The 16,193-nt window shown below is 42.0% G+C and overlaps 1 protein-coding gene across 1 annotated transcript in view; it reads right to left on the reverse strand.

The window, feature by feature from the left end:
* The window catches only part of grin2ba (glutamate receptor, ionotropic, N-methyl D-aspartate 2B, genome duplicate a), a 100,405-nt gene that overhangs the window by 57,371 nt on the left and 26,841 nt on the right, over positions 1-16,193 (reverse strand). Inside the window, exon 4 of the mRNA XM_088436870.1 lies at positions 12,266-12,889. Coding sequence (XP_088292996.1) covers positions 12,266-12,889 — 624 coding nt within the window. The remainder of the gene's footprint in view (positions 1-12,265; positions 12,890-16,193) is intronic.

Consider the following 16,193-nt stretch of genomic DNA (forward strand, 5'->3'; position numbering starts at 1 on the left):
TTATAGATGCGCAAAGAATCATCCCATTTTTTTTGTTCAAAACATCGGAAGTGCAAAAAGTGTTTGCTGCCTTCTTCGGAACGGACGCGTATCCCTTGAAAGAACTTTATCCAAACCCATCTATCCGTTTTCTTTCAACTTAAGACCGACTCTCCGTCTCTCGTCTCGTTCCTGATTGGATTAACGCTATTCCCTAAATGGATTTGTCTCAGCATTTGGAATGAATATTTCAAGTCAAAGAATTACGGTTGCAATGGATTATTATGCACAGTGCCCAGCTGGAATTCTTTAAAGTAGACTTTAGCGCGTTGATCTTTTCCAATCGGCCTGTCTTGTATTTCAACATCGGAAACGCGCATCGTCTCCGCTTGGTCTCGGGCCATCTCTCGCATTTGTCCTACTTGTGAACCCGGTTCTTCTATCTCTGTCCTCCCTGCAGAGCCTCACTCTCCTCGCGTGTCTCCCTGCCAAGCCGCCCCCTTCCTGCCCTTGCTCCCAACCTCCTTCCCTCCTCTCCCCCTTGTCCCGCTTCTCAATAAGTCTCTCTGCAATGTTAATTCAAATTGCCTGCTCGGGAGGACAGTACGGTTCCAATAATGCCGGAAGCACTTAGAAGAACATAATCAATCTCTCTTTTGCCTTCTCCTCCCCGCTCCCGTTTTCTCCTTCCCTCGCTTTTCTCACCCTGTTTTATATTCCGTCGATACGGGGAGCGGGACCCTCTCGGCTTTTAATTTGCCGTCTCGTCACCGTGTTCTAATCAAGCCTTTCTTGCGCCGATGGATCGGGCCGGCCCTTCACTTAAATGTCGCCGCTGGCTTTTGATGACGGTTGCGGGGTGTTGACGTGCCGTGAGCAAGTACGGGATCGGGTTTGGACAAAGTGAGAAGCTTTTCCGATACGTTTTGCGTTTGCTTCATTTGAGGATGATACGGCAAGAAGAAGCACAGTTCCCATTAGACTTTACGCTGAGCCGATTGGCTTGACCGTGCTGGGTTATGCAAGATGACTGATTGGCGATAATGTCATGATTTGCAAGGCGAACAACGGCGTCACTGACCAGCTCCGCAAATGAACTGCTGTATAAAGGTTTTGGTGCCATATCATGCCTTTTATTTGCAGTGTAACTACTGGTTTTGTACAGAAATAAGAACGTTGGCTGTAGCATCGATTACTTAATTGCAGTATTTACTTGGCGCAATAATTACAATCTAGTAATTGAATTGTGGCACCCATTATTTCTGTTTTAGCTTTACCGGCTTAAATTTCAGTTTATGTCTCGCCGGTTCTTGAAAGCCTTTTAGATGGCACTGATGTTTTTTCTCGTGCGTTTCGGTTAATTAGTGATACGGCAAAGATTATTTAACCGCAGAAAATGCTTTCAATTAATTAATTGTTGCACCTCTAAAGTACATTGTTTCGTTTTTATTGGTTGACATTGTTTATGTGTTGGGTTTTTACAGGAAGTTGTCTGGAAAAGTATTTCATGAATAAATATTCCGTCTCAAATTTAATCTGTCCCTCTTTCAGTCGTCCATCCACCTTTTCTCCCTCACAGGCTCTCTCGCATGTACATTCAGACCTCTCTGAGACGTCAGCTTCAGGTCTGTCATGTTTTCGTTGCGGACAGGTGAAGAAGGAAGAAACGGATGAGAGCGGAATGGCAAAAGAGGGCAAAGCTGGTTGGGAATTCTTGAGGAGTGACAGAAAGCGAGAGTGAGGGTGATCATTGGTAAGAGAGCGAGAGAAATACTTCTAATTCACAGGGACAAGCTGCGTTTCCGTGGCAACCTGGTTTCAAACGTAATAGCCCTGCTGAGGATGCCATTAGTGGGGAACAAAAAGAGAATGCTACTTGCCATTTATATGACGCACACAGATGGGAGACTGGGGTAAAAAAAAAAACAACATTCACCTGCATTTACATTTATGAATTCCCAATAGAACACAAACTTGGATATGCACATATAGTCTTCTATTCTTGCAATATATACGTTATAAGCATGCAAAAAGAACTATGGCAGAAATTTATATTATTAAACTGGGCTTTACACGATCAGAATTTTACATCTTAATCTGTGTACTTCCGACTGACAAAGCAGAAAGAACTTCAGTGTTCTGCTGCTGCTTGTCGCGAAAGAACGTCATCAAAATAGTATAAGAATCAACCCTGAAAGTCGGAATTCAAAACGATTACTTGCACCATTACTTATTGAAGTTTTATGATGGTGACAGTTTCTCCCCTGAGCTGATTTTGGGCAAATTGTTTTAAAATCGCAACAAACGCGACGGATCTGCATCATAATACGGAATGCATTGGTCCCGATTCCGTCAGGACAATGCTAGGATGTTTTAAATGAGCCATCACTCGTTATTAATGTCCGGAAAATAAAAATGAGCATGAAAAGTATGCACGCATACTCTCTCTAAGGCCGGCTACTAGACAGCATGTTGGTATTACTGTAGGCAGCAGGCATGTTGCTTGCTCTCTGCTTTGCTCCAGGGCATCAGTGACAATACCCTACTTTCCACTCCAGGGCCCAATAGTCAAACAGACTTTGTGCATAACCTTGCGCAATTACAGAAGCATGTTTCAAAAAGACGTGATTAGTTTATCTCTTTGTTTTATTTTCAAACATGCAATCATTAAAAGGTTTCACAAAAGAATAATGTGAAGGTAAAAGCATGAGGATCAAATGTATTCAGCCAATCTCTATAAAATTCCACAGTATTACATGCGATATGCGAGGTTTCTTCCACATTTGTTCAGGAGCGGCGAGCTCCTGGATGATTGTAGTGGCGGTTGCGTAGCAGCGAACTCTTCCCGCACCGCCATTTTAATTGCATTCACATCACATCTCTACAAACACCAACAAATCGCCACTATAAAGAAAAAAAAATCATATTCAAAGACTGATTACGGATGCTAAGAAACCACTTGTCTTATACGCTGTCATTGTGTCATTGAGTACAAGTAGCTTGTATCTCGGTGGTGCGTATGGTGCATTCACAAGCAGTCGTATATTCCAAACTCAGACAGAAAAAAGCCCATCATTCATTAAACGTGAGTTATTGCAAGATCCAAACAATGTAGGAATTATATCAATCGATAAAAGATGGCAGGGATCAAAATAGGATGATTGGGGTGAAATGACTTTCATAAATTACTCAATTAAGATAAATTGTCAATCCAGTTATGTTTTCAATCCCTAATTAAATAACTTTTCATTCGAATGGCTGGTATGTCAATAAATCATCGCAAAGAATTCAACTGACTTTAAGTCATTCGAATTAACATTTACAGTTAGAAAAATTTAGCCCTTTTAAAACATATACTAAATCAAGAGTAATATTTCGATCCACAGTTTATATTTTTATTTTATTTTCATCATTCATTTGAGCATTAAAAAGTACAAACCCCTCTGAAATGTGTTCGCCTATCCCCGGTTACATTGGACGACCTAATCACACCTGCGAACTCTGTGTTGAACAAAATAATGTTCACATAAAAGCAAAGCCTTTTTTCTGTTTTCTTTTCAACTTACATAAAATCATTGAGCTGTTTTTCCAGCCCCTGTTGCTGCAGATTTCTTGCAACAGTAAAATGGTTTGCAAATATCGTATCTTGAGCCACTAAGCTTTAACGTTTGAAACTGCGGTATGCAAACTGAAATGACTATGTATCAGCAAAGTTAGTATAGACCCCTCCCCCCTCCCCATAGAGTCCTTTTTTTTCCTTACAATAAACTATGTATAAATATCTTGCGCAATATAGAAGTATATTTGCCCATGCTCATTTACGTGACGCTAGAGGGGAAATAGTTTGGGGTCACGATCAACAAACATGTCAAGCTCCATGGAGCGCCCGCTGAAAAAAAAAACCAGAGCGAAAACAATAGCATGAAAAGAATCCAGGTTAAATTTGCTCGCACATGATGCTAACTCCTACCAAATGGCGATTGACTTTCTGGCGGCACACAGAAGATTTCGTGCATTGTAATGTCTGACAGAGAGACAATCTGCGAGGTTAGAGCAGCATACATGCATCAGGCAACACATTCTCAACCTTTGGCATTGCTCGGGGCCGCAGTTTGTCTCCATACAGGAGCAGACTGCTGCTCCTATAGCACTGCAGCAAAGCTGTTCGCCGCCATATGCGTCCCATGCAATTTGACAGCGTAGACACTACATAGCATGTGTTGAACAACTAGAGAGTCGCTGTGCGTTCGGGGAGGCGCGGTGTTAGGAGGATCAAGGACCATATGAGGTGATGATGTCCATTTGGTTCCATGTGACCTTGACCCATCACGCAATAAGAGGCTTTCGCTCACCTTATCAAACAGAAATGCGTGTGAATGAACCACACGATATCGCGGGAGCTGGTTTTAAAGTGTGCTTCTAGAGGTCTCCAATCGAGGGCTTCATGGAGCGATATTGTCAGGTTTGATCAATTCCTGATGTTCCAATTTTGAGGCCTATTCTCGTTTTCCCCGAAATCCCTCTAGTTCGTTTTAACCGACGGCGACATTTTGGGAACGGGTGTCACATCAAGTCGTCGATTGGGCGCTCTCAATCAGCTGTCTATCCGGTAAGTTTTTCGACATTCATGATGGCGTGACAAAATGGCTGTGCCCTCACAATATTAATCAGAACACCTTGTTTCTGCTAGTGGGGCTGCATAGAATATACTGTAGTATCATTGCAAAGAACATTTTTGGGTTGACTTCCTCTTGAAAAACCTAATAAAATGAGTTCTGTTCATTAGCATGTAAGATTTACGTACGGTGTCCATCCTGTCGGATGCAAATTCGATTATTCGACCAAGGGAACGGAGATCCATGTAGGATCACCAGACTCTGTACAACCGCCGTCTGGGGGTTCCTCAAAATCCCACAACAGCAACGATAATAATTCAGGGGGAAAAAGCCTGCGGGGCTTCAACCGGTTGAAGGTGAACCGCTTACAACATCAACGGAGAGTTGTAAGCTTATGTATAAACATTCCCCGGAATCAGACACGCTGTTTGTGGAGTTGGGCTCTCACGGTGCTTTTAGAGTCTTTCCATCATGTCTGATTCGGATGATGCGCACACTGTATCTGTAAATACGATTGCATGGAAGTGAGAGGCGGACTGCAGAGTTGTGAGGAAAGACAGAGGCAGTGACAACTACAGTGATGGCGGTGTTTGTGGTAATTTAGGAGAACAAGCGAGGGGAGGGCCAACATTTAAATTCATCACAGGAGCTCACCTCTCCTCAACCCGCATGATGTGAGAAAAAGGGGGAGAGAAGTTCCAGCCAAGATAAAGAAGAAAAAAAAAAGGAGAGATGCAATGAGACAGAATGGGGTTGAGCCAAAAGATCTTTTCTGTGTTACACTACTTGTTTCTTTCTCTCCGAATACTTCTGCGGCGATGAATTGATAAACACGATATGGATGAAAAGGTAAAGGGTGGGGCGGGTGTTCTGTCTAATGTCATTTTTTTAGTTTTTGCCGCAATCCACAGAAAGTTGAATGGTGGACAGCAAATAGTCCCCGGGGCCACAGATTGGACACTTTTTCGGTGCAAATACATGATCCCTTTACTGAGGTCCAGTTGTAACTGAGGACATTATTTGCATCTATTGTTATTGTTCAAAAACGTTTTTTCATCAAAACGTTTTTGTACAAAACAAAAAAATGACTTGAAATAGTGCTATTCCATTCGTCAGATTGAATCAATTTTGGAACTACATTTATCGTGGTATCTCGAAGCGTACTTTACTCAGCAACTCCAGAAGAGAGATGGTATAAAGTCATCTGCTTTATTTTTTGCTGGTCTGTCGTAAAATTGTGTCACTAATGACAATGTGCATCCATATGGAACTTAACAAATTAAGGCATAAAACTTTAGCATGAGTCAAAACAAAACAATTTAGCAATAAGTTGTTCCAATGTTCCTATTCACTTGCTCTTAAAAATAAAGGAAAAATTATAATACAAAGCATTACATTAAATTTGCTGATACCAGCTGAAACACTGTTGAAATCTCATGTACCCTGAAGTGCCTTCATGTACCCCTTGGGGTACTCATAGCGCCCCTTAAGAACTACTGGAGTACAACTCATACATTCTGTTGAGCTAATATCAATAAATGTAGTAAAATACACCAGTAAATTTTCTATAGCGCTTATTATGCCATAGGTTGGAGTTGAGCGGGACATATTCCACTTAATTTAGGGCAAAAGGAGCCAAAATGAAAAAGGACCCCACAGGAAAGGAATGGGGCTCGCTCCATTACAAAATATTGCTCTACATATACTTTCTTATTGAACATACTCATCCGGTTATTTAGTTTTTATTGTAAAAATGTCAAGAGAGGAGCGTAGATGTTGGACCACTGGCCCGTTTTCACACCTGCCATCTGTCTCAGGCTGAAAAGTATTTGTGCTAACAAGCACACCTCCTTGGGAAAAAAGGCTCCAACACCTGACTAGACCGGTGAGTCGTGTGGAATACAGTACATACAACTGAACGTGTCAGGAGATGCAGCGTGTGCAGATCCGGATGCATTTTGTGAAATCTATTGTGTGTGCATGTGCTGCTGTGTGTACCAGACAACAAGCATTTTGCCAAGACTGCTGAGCAATTGATTAGGCAGATTGCTGTCTTCATTCTCATATGGCTTCCTCCGAACCTCTGCCTGTTTCTTCTGCTGCAACTCCTCTCTCCATTTTCTTTCGGTCCGCTTTTCCTGCTCCTTAGTTTTTCATCCTTTTTATGTACATTTTTTCTGCACGCACCGTGTAAGAGCTGCATCAATTCAATTCAATGCCTAATTAATACTTCTTTATAAGTGTCAATCAATTTTAGCGCTAGTTTCTTTGTGGAGGCGTTATCTCTACTGCAGCTCCTGCATTAGAATTGCATTAATTGGCTGGTGAATGTAGGGATGAAATGGGATGGAAAAAACGGAACCATTGAGCAGCATTTAGTGCACTGTGAGTGGTTTATACTTTTGCTCACGACCAGTCAGCAAAGTTGATCAAAAATGATCAAAACTATAACACAATGTGTTGGATTTCTGAAACAATTTCCAACAGGACAATGTGATAATGGTGCAAGATTCAAACATGAATCAAAAATTGACATTGGAGGTAGGAGACAGGCAGACAGAGCAGGGGTAGCAAGCGTTAGGCTAGTCAGGGGCAGAACACAGGCAAGCAAAGCAGGATGGCAGGTGTGCGAAGATCTGGGGACGGACAAGGCCGACACACAGGCAGCCAAAGTGGGAGGGCAGGTGTGCGGATAGTCGGGCATAGGCAAAGTCAAGACACGGGCAGGCAAGGCAAAAGTAAATGCTGGAAGTTTATAGACAGGAAGCAAGTTTGTGGGCACTGGCAGGAAGAGGCGGGCTTTTATACTGGGCAGACAAGTGGCTGCACCTGGTGGTGATTGGACTGATCGGAATGCAATTAGACAGGTAGACGAGAATGAGCTGGCTGGACCGACAGGCTGTGACAGTAGAGTTTAATATTGTATATGCAGAACGCTGGTATCACGTTAAACACATGCAAAGTCTAGCGTCAACGCATCCATCTTGACCACTCAGTCAGCGGAAGAGATGGGCTCAGGAGGATTCAGAGAAACAATGACGGAAAAGAAGCCAGGCCAACGCGAAGGGGGAAAAACGGATGATGGGTAAGATTTACTCAGCCCGTCTTTATGTGAAGAATACACTCCTGACAAAATGTATTCCGCTCTATTGTCTTCTACTGGCATGTGAACATGGGGCAGGCTGAGTGTGTGGGTTGGGTGGGTGGTGAAGAGCGAATTATCGCTTGCACATCTGCTGTGAAGCGCTACGTCTGCCTCCAGTGAGCTGCCCCAACATGAACCAGACTTTAACCAGAAAGCCAGCAAAGGCAGGAAAATGACTTTGCTGTTGAGGTACTATTACTTTTAATTCAATTTTAGTGCATGACACTACGGCCTCGTAAACACATAATCGGGCTGTTTTAGTCCCCGTTTTGGACATTCCCTGCCAAGGATCACACACATCGACAATCTTATGTTTTCAAAGATTGTCTGATCATATTGTCGCTATGTCTGGAGTGGGTTTGTCCTGATAATTGTGTCCAAAACCGTGTGAGTGTAGAATTTACACTCCACTAGTCATTTAACGCCAAAAAAAAGTTAGCGGTCAATTTCTTTTTCCTAGGGTACTGGTTGCTATGGACATTTGAAAAATAAATGTGCCAAAACTTAAATGCAACTTTAAATATCCTTTTTTTGAATAAAAATTTTGTTTTTTTATCTTTTTGCGTGTACCAGACCTTGTAAATAAAATGTTTTGAAAGTCGGCTCATCATAATGTCAGTATAATAGCGTTGTCATTGAATGGCTACAATTTAGTTTTTTTTTTATCTTGCATTTTCTTTTTTTTAATCTCATTTTTCTAATCTCCAAAAGAGCACATCTATTCAAAAAGCTGGCGTCAATCAAGCGCATGGGAGCAGTCTTCCTTTCCGATATAAAGCGAAAAGAGGAAAACAAAAGGCTGGCTCTGAGTGAAAGCGATGGGGTTGAGTGAAGAGGCGGTATAAAAAAGTTATGGGGCGAGTTTCAAAATGGCCACGTTCTAAATGACCGGAGTAAATTGAGACCAACGGGGTTAGAAAATAGGCCACATATATTTAGGACTCCAACTTCATTTTGGAAAGTCTTTTTCCAGGAAAGGAGAAAACAGAGTGGGCTGTCACCTTCTCTAAACCAGGACAACATGAGCCTTCCAGCCAGAGAATAAGTTGCCTCTTTAAAAAAAAAAAAAACAATATATAATTCTTTCATCTTAAGATAAGTCATCTGGATAGTAAACTGACAGAAGGGACTATAATGATTGTGGACGCCAGCAACAAAAGGTCAAGCAAAGAATGCTGCTAATGCTTCACCATCGTGTCGATATGTGCCCTTTTTTTTTAGAACAATACTTAACCATATTTACAATTTAATATGTACCTCTAGAGGGGAAATAGTGACAGCATAGTTTTTGGTTGGTCTTTTGTTAGCCGTTGCATTATAAAACTGAATCCGGAGAAACTTTCTGTCTCAATTTGGTTTTCACTTTGTAATTTCCGTCATACTTTCCGTCATTTTTTAATTTTTTTACCACGCTTGGCATGCACCTTTTGTTTAATAAACTTTTCGTGTCCCGCGGTTATTCATGACACTAACCACACAAAGGATTCCGAAACATACTCAACTTTGCACCAATAAAAATCGGAACCACAGAAATGAACGTGTACTGTCTGACAGCATCAGTCAAAACTGAGAACATAAACATGATTGCTAAGGTGGAATATTTCTCACGTGCAAGTGGCTATAGTGTTTTGGCTGGTCAGTGTATGCACCGTGTCCACGAATAAGACTAGAAAAAAAACTCACAAAATGGAGAAACGATGCAGACAGAATTAAGATGCACTTTCAGTGCAAGTTTATGGCACTTAAGCAGAAGACAAAGCTCATAAATGGATTGAACAAGCGGGTAATGGAGATAGGAACCAGAACGGGAACAGGGAGAAAGACATGAAAAAAAAAAAAAAATGTGGAAAAAAAAAACGGCAAAGGAACTCTTATCACTTACAAATGTGGCTAATTGTGCCCGTTTAAGCAAGTATGAGGCGGTGGCGAACAGAAGACGTTATATTAAATGAGTTCAGTACCTCGGTGATTACCCCAACAATGGGTCCTATTGTGAGACATTAACTGGGGAAATAATGTTCATACCCACATAGAAAAAAAAAGGAGAAAATAGTTGCTTTATTGGGAGGTAACCCACGCGGGCTCGGCCAGATAAATGAGCACAGAAAAACCCCCAATCTATTTCGAGCAAAAGTGAACCGATTCCATTCTGTTTTGTTTGCCTGCACAAGAAAAAGTCAAAATGTTTCACCCGTGCGCACTGTCTACATGCCAGCGCAAAATTCATGTCTGCTAGCTCATACTTTGCTTGCATGCATTTGTTCTTCATATTCCATTTTCCTCCAGGTTGTCAGGGTTGGCCGCGTTATCTTATTTCTTAATTGCTGATGATTCTGCGTTTAAAGCATGCGAAGGAGTGGATGTTATCCGCGCCCTCCGGCGGCAGCCTCTCGTAGATTAGCTGGCTGTTCATATAATGTGCTGGCCTTGGGCTGATCAGCGACAAATACGGCTATTTGTACCATTACAAAGCCATCCGTTCCTTCTAGAAAAGCGAGGGAAAGCGGCTAAGCATGTTTTGCTAATATGAGCATTAGCCGTAAGATGTGCTGATTGTTGACGTCTACGCACATAGAAAATAGGCGGTAAAATACGTTTTTTTTATACTTTCAAATAAATAAATGTAAATGAACGATACAATTCCAATAAATGATCTTTGGATGAAAACAAAAAAGTAGGCTTATGTCAAAACGTTCAACATATCATGAGCTGAGTGTTAGAATATGCTCAAACAGAAACAAATGCGCAATATGCATTTGAAGGACTTCATTAAAATATACAACAACTCGAAATCAGATTACAACATGGAACAAACGATGAGAAGCTACCAAGAAGGCGGGAAGGAAAACGTGTCCAGTCACAGGCAGTGCACATATTAAACATTTGTGAAGCTTGACGAAATTGTTTATAAAATCTTATCCACTTCAAATAGGCTGGTGGAATTTGTTATATTTTTCTTCAAAATGAACCCTACTCATCATCCAAATGGTATTCTTCTCTTTTTGTGTTGAACAAAAGAAGATGAAAGTCAGACAAGTGAGGTTCGCCATCCTGCCTCAAAGCCGCAACAACTTTTCTCTCCATCATTGAGAGAAATTATTCATAGTGTTCAGCTTCTTCAAATGATTAATGAGAGGAGCTTGTTTTCTGTCTTATAATGGCCACCAGCTTGTAACTTTATCACAAATCTTGGAGATGAATACGGGAGTCAGAACTATTAGACTAATTCAATTGGACTCTTCACATGAGACTCAAGTCATTCCATGCTAGATACATATTTTATGGAACTGTCTTGTACTGTTCTCGCAATTTTCTCCATCCGCCACATAATAAGCATCTAAGTGCTCGACTATATTCTTTCAATACGACGCCTCGTCATCTTCCCTCCTCTGCATGTGGAATGGAAATTCGGATTTGTTTGGCCGATCCAATCCAATGGAAAATGTTGATCTCATTTAGTTTCTGACTTTTTATGTCCACTGTATACACTTCCACTCGTATTTTGATTTGAACAGTGTCTTCATACATTGTGTAGTACATGACTTGCTCCTCTATGTCCTACCACTACCTGAGGCCGATTATACACACGTATATACATATTTGTGATTATAAGTTGCTTTTAGTAACCAAGAGTCATTAGTAAGCAGAACTAAAAAGAGTAAAACTGAAGAAAAAAAAAGTACAACTGTGTGAGATCTGCTTTGTGAACAAAACAGCTGCAAACGGAAGAGGGCTGGGCTACTCCATCGGTCTCCATAATTCTCTAATGAAAAAGGGCAGAAAGATGAGCTTCAGTGGCAGCCGCTGACCTGGACTTGTCACAAAAGCTCATGTGTGTGCTGGTGCAAGCGATGACCTGGACCTGATGGCAGCAAAACTGCTGGAAAGTGGCATCGTGGGTGGAAATGCAACAAGACTCCCTCCGGCAACAAAATCACACAGCAACCAGCTGACTGTCAGCAGAAGGGGCAACACTACTCAGCATATTCCGCTGGTTATTATTTCAAGGAGATGGATTTGTGAAAATGGGAATTGGATGAGGATTTTGAGGAATGGGATAATAGTCCAGATCAAGCATTTGTCTGTTTTTAATCTTCATACTTTGTAATTTGTTTTGTAAGTGTACGTATAACGTCGATGAAAGTGGGCACCAAATAAAAATCTGGTTTAGGGCACCGCATCGGCTCAAGTCACATGTTTCATTTTCAAATAACTGCCTGGATGCCACGGAAGTGGGCTCCTCTCAGTTACGGTCCCTTCTGAAGGTTTCTTATTTTCTCCAGATGGGGTTTTTGAGGTTTTCCTTCCTCTTCCGGGAGCGATGTTCAAGGAATACCGTTTATAATGTACCGTGTGATCATATCTGCGATTTCTTTTCACTCGTGAAGCCCTTTGAGACCGGTGATTCAAATCAATTTGACTTGACCACATGGCCTATTATGCACAAGTAAATGCAATATACAGCAAGCGTGTAAAACCTTCACATCTTTCGTAACGTATTTGGGACGAGACAATTGCTTCCTACCTTAGCGGCCATGATCATGGACGAACCTCCGCGAACTCCTAAGATGGGGATATGGGTCTGGGCCGAAATGAAGTCCAGGATCTGGGCGATGGCTTCCTGGTCCGTGTCGTCGCCAAAGACCACACCCTGTAGCCAGTGCTCCGTCATTAAGTCACAGATGCTTTTGATGATGCTTTTAGGGTCCGTCTCATTCATGGTCAGGATCTCCACATTGGGCGCCATGTGGAGAAAGTCTTCCTTCTCCCGAGCCCCAGCCAGGGCCATCTCACTGGAGTTGCCCACCAGGACCACGGCGATGCTGAGGCCACGCAGGATGTTGGGAAGGGCCATATGGTGCGGAGGGGGAGGAGGGATGGGGATGTAGTGGCCGCCGCCGCCTCCGCCTCCCTTCTCCCTCCGCGAGTGGCAAGCGGGGGGCAGGTGAAGAAGGCAGAGCAGTAAAAGAAGAACACCCAGTGAGACGGTGTGGCAGTGAAGCGACGGAGGCAGGGACGGATGGAGGTTTCGGACGCGCCTCCCTTGCTCCTGGACAACGGAAGGGGCGTAGGCGCAGACCCCGGCATGGATGCGAAGGTGGGCGGGGCAGCCGCGGAGAGGCATGATGGCGAAGCGGGAGGAAAATACCTGTCGATGAAAGGGAGCGAAAAAAGCAATGAAAAACTAAGAAAGTTGGGAAAAAACAGATCAAGAGAACACGGAAACCCGTAACATTGATTGAGTAAAGTGGATTGCCGAGAGGCTACATCGCTTACGTGTATTAGCGCATGTCAACGTCTGAGTAAAGGAAAAGAAGAAAACCCTTGTGGAAAAAAATAAGCCAGAAGCACGCAAAGTGGGATTCCAGAAGCGGCCACACTTGCCATACATGAATAGTGCATAAAAACACACTCGTACGTGCTATGATGCCATATAGTTTACATAGAACCAGCTCAAGGATCAATAATTCATGTGCAAATCTCTGAAGTTACATTATGGTATGTATTATAGAGGACATGAATTCTCCCAGTCAATAAAAAATACCAGCCTCTTGACGGGAAAAGACGCAAGAAAGGAACATAGGAAAGAGTTATTTTTGTCACAGAATAGGACAACAGCAAAAATCTGGATCCCGACTGAATGAAAACCTGCTCGAAATAGGATCAGTGACCGACTGAGATCCTGATAAAGTGACTGATGCTAAAATTGACAGCCACTTAGATATGATCATCCCTTTCGCACCTTCATACGGCCATCAGCTTTTTGGTCCATTGCTGTCCGTTATTCTAACTTGGCTTGCAAACAACACACAGCTCTGCGTTGTGTCAAATTTACGAGGCTTTTTCCTTTATGATCTTAACATTCATTTTTGCTGTTTACTCATTGATTTTTCAAGAAAGAAATTGTTAGGCCTCGGCGAAGGTTTGACTTCTCCTGTGTTATATTTATATAATCCCTGAGTGTTGTTCCAATTAATTTGCTTTCAGAAATGAGAAAAGAAAATGTGCAGTTCCTGTTATGACTTCCTAATAAATGAGTCCTAACAGCATATATTTCATCAGAGTAGATGTACAGTAAGTGGGAACATGTTGACTGCGGCAATACGACAGTATCGGTAGAACTGCTTATAAACGCGGCGCATTGTGTGTATCTACTGCATTTAGGAGACTGACGGTAGGAACAATGAAGCAAAAAAACAAATAAATAAATAACAATAACCAGGCAAAAGGCCTGACAGCTAATGACACAAGAATTGACAGACAGGACGAGAAAAACAGGACGGAGAATGAGAGGAAGATAAAGGGACTTATGCGGAGATGACAGAACAACTTCTTTAGGGAAAACTAATTGCTGGGGGTTCGTCAGCTCTAATTACAGGTCCCTGTGTTAATAGTCAACTGCTCACGCCTCCCCAGGAAGGACGGAGGGGTGGGAGGGAAGGAATTATGGAGGCATGAGGACGGAAAGAGACAGAAAGGGAGGAGTGCACAGTGGGAGGAAAGACAGGGAGCGTAAACCAAAGAGGACCTTGGTGAGACACAAGGAAGATGAAAGTAAAGAGAACACACAAGGAGAAGAAGAAAAAAAACGCAAAAAAGTCATTTAAGACGGACACGAAGGAGGGATGGGAGGGAGAGGATCGCACAGAGCTAGTGATGCCCTCTTTGAATCTGGACTTCTCTGGCAGCACTCTGTTTCCATGGCAACAATTAAAAGAGACCTTCATGCACTCACATACAAGCACAGTTGATGGGCACACAGATTCGCTGCAGACACTCACACACACACACCAAAGTATTCCCAGGAGGATTTAGTGATGAAGTGATGAACTTTTGCATCACTCTTTCCATTACCACCAGCAGAAATGCACCCAAAAAAATGTAGCAATTAAAGGTTATCACAAAAATAAAGTCGCCGTATGTCTAACTTATGATTCCGGGGTTCAAACACAAAGCGTTCGACCAAGATGCACCGAAACGAAAATAAAACCGAAAACGAGAAACGCTCGGTGGAAAAAATTGAAAGAACTTTTTTTTTGCACATTTTCATGTGGAAAATGTTAGAATAATTAGATATAACAAAGGTAAACGCATGATCTATTATGATACATATACATACCAACCACTTGAATGGAAGACCCAATCCTGTTTATTTGATTAGGTCTTGTAAACTCAAGTGACTAGATTGACCTTTCATAGTAATTAAGTAAAATGTAGAGGTAATTTCATGCCCATCATTCTTTTTTTATTGATGTCAACTTTTAAAGATTAACAATAAGCCCACATTGTCAAGACATTTAACGTTTAATGCATTGACAGACATGTGTACTGCCTGAGTTTGAACGGCTGACAGCCTTTGAATGCACCACGTGACTATCAGTTACACTAGGGACTTGTGCCACATCATACAATTAAATTTTAATTCACCAGCAGTTTCTCAGCATCCATAATCAGTGATTACATGTCATTTTAAGTAATAGTAGTGTTAATCTTGGTAGAGACATGATGTGATGGCAGTAAAAACTGAGTCATGAAGAAAAAATTTGCTTCCGCGGCTACGAAGACTCGCTTCAAAATAAAAGGGGTCTACAGCTATTGTACGTACAGTAAATTTGCTGGGTCCATTTGTGAGCGTTTGGATCGAGTAGCATGAAAAAGGGTCATTATGAGTGAATCAGAGCTGCCATTGGTTTTGTACTGTTGCACTATTGTGCTCATTTTGTGCTATGCGTCTTGGAATATGAATCATCATCTTACCTCCAATTGTAATTTACTGTATATCAAGGTTTTGAAAGCCAAGGCAGCTACTTTACATTCATTTAAAAAATATATACATACATTGGAAAATAATGGAATGATGTAACTTGACTGATTGGGAATTTGGTCTTGTTTAGTTCAGCAAAAAGCTGATGAACTCGCATTATACTCGCGTTCTATAAACAGCAAAACGTTCTGCCGGTCACTATATTTTGTTGGCATAAATCCTCAAAGATGCATTTGTGATAAATAAATGGTCATTTTCACACAATGTGACTCACCGATTTATACCTAATGATCATATGCATTGATATCGTCATTCATTTTCAAAAGGAAATTCAAAAACGGGGGTCTAGTGCATGACTTTTTTCCAAATGAAAATCTCCCGGTGTGACAACTTTCAGTGGGCATAGATTGTGCCAATACAGACGACCCACAAACTTGCCTCACTGTGTGAGTGTACACAGATTAGCAAACAATCCTGTGAACACACAACCGCGCCCTCCCGCACGCACAGACAAAACACTCTCCACTTTCTACATATTTACCCGAAACCAAAGTCACCTCCTTACTTGACCTTGCCTGCAGTCCTACGCTCACATTGGCCCGAAACACATCGGCGAAGGTATATTGGCCGGCGGGCACACCGCGTAAATCCAGAGACCACCCTGAAAGATGATCCCATTAAAAAATGC

The sequence above is a fragment of the Hippichthys cyanospilos genome, chromosome 16, assembly GCF_059441005.1.
Source record: "Hippichthys cyanospilos isolate Australia breed blue-spotted pipefish chromosome 16, RoL_Hcya_1.0, whole genome shotgun sequence".
Classification (NCBI taxonomy): Eukaryota; Metazoa; Chordata; class Actinopteri; order Syngnathiformes; family Syngnathidae; genus Hippichthys; species Hippichthys cyanospilos.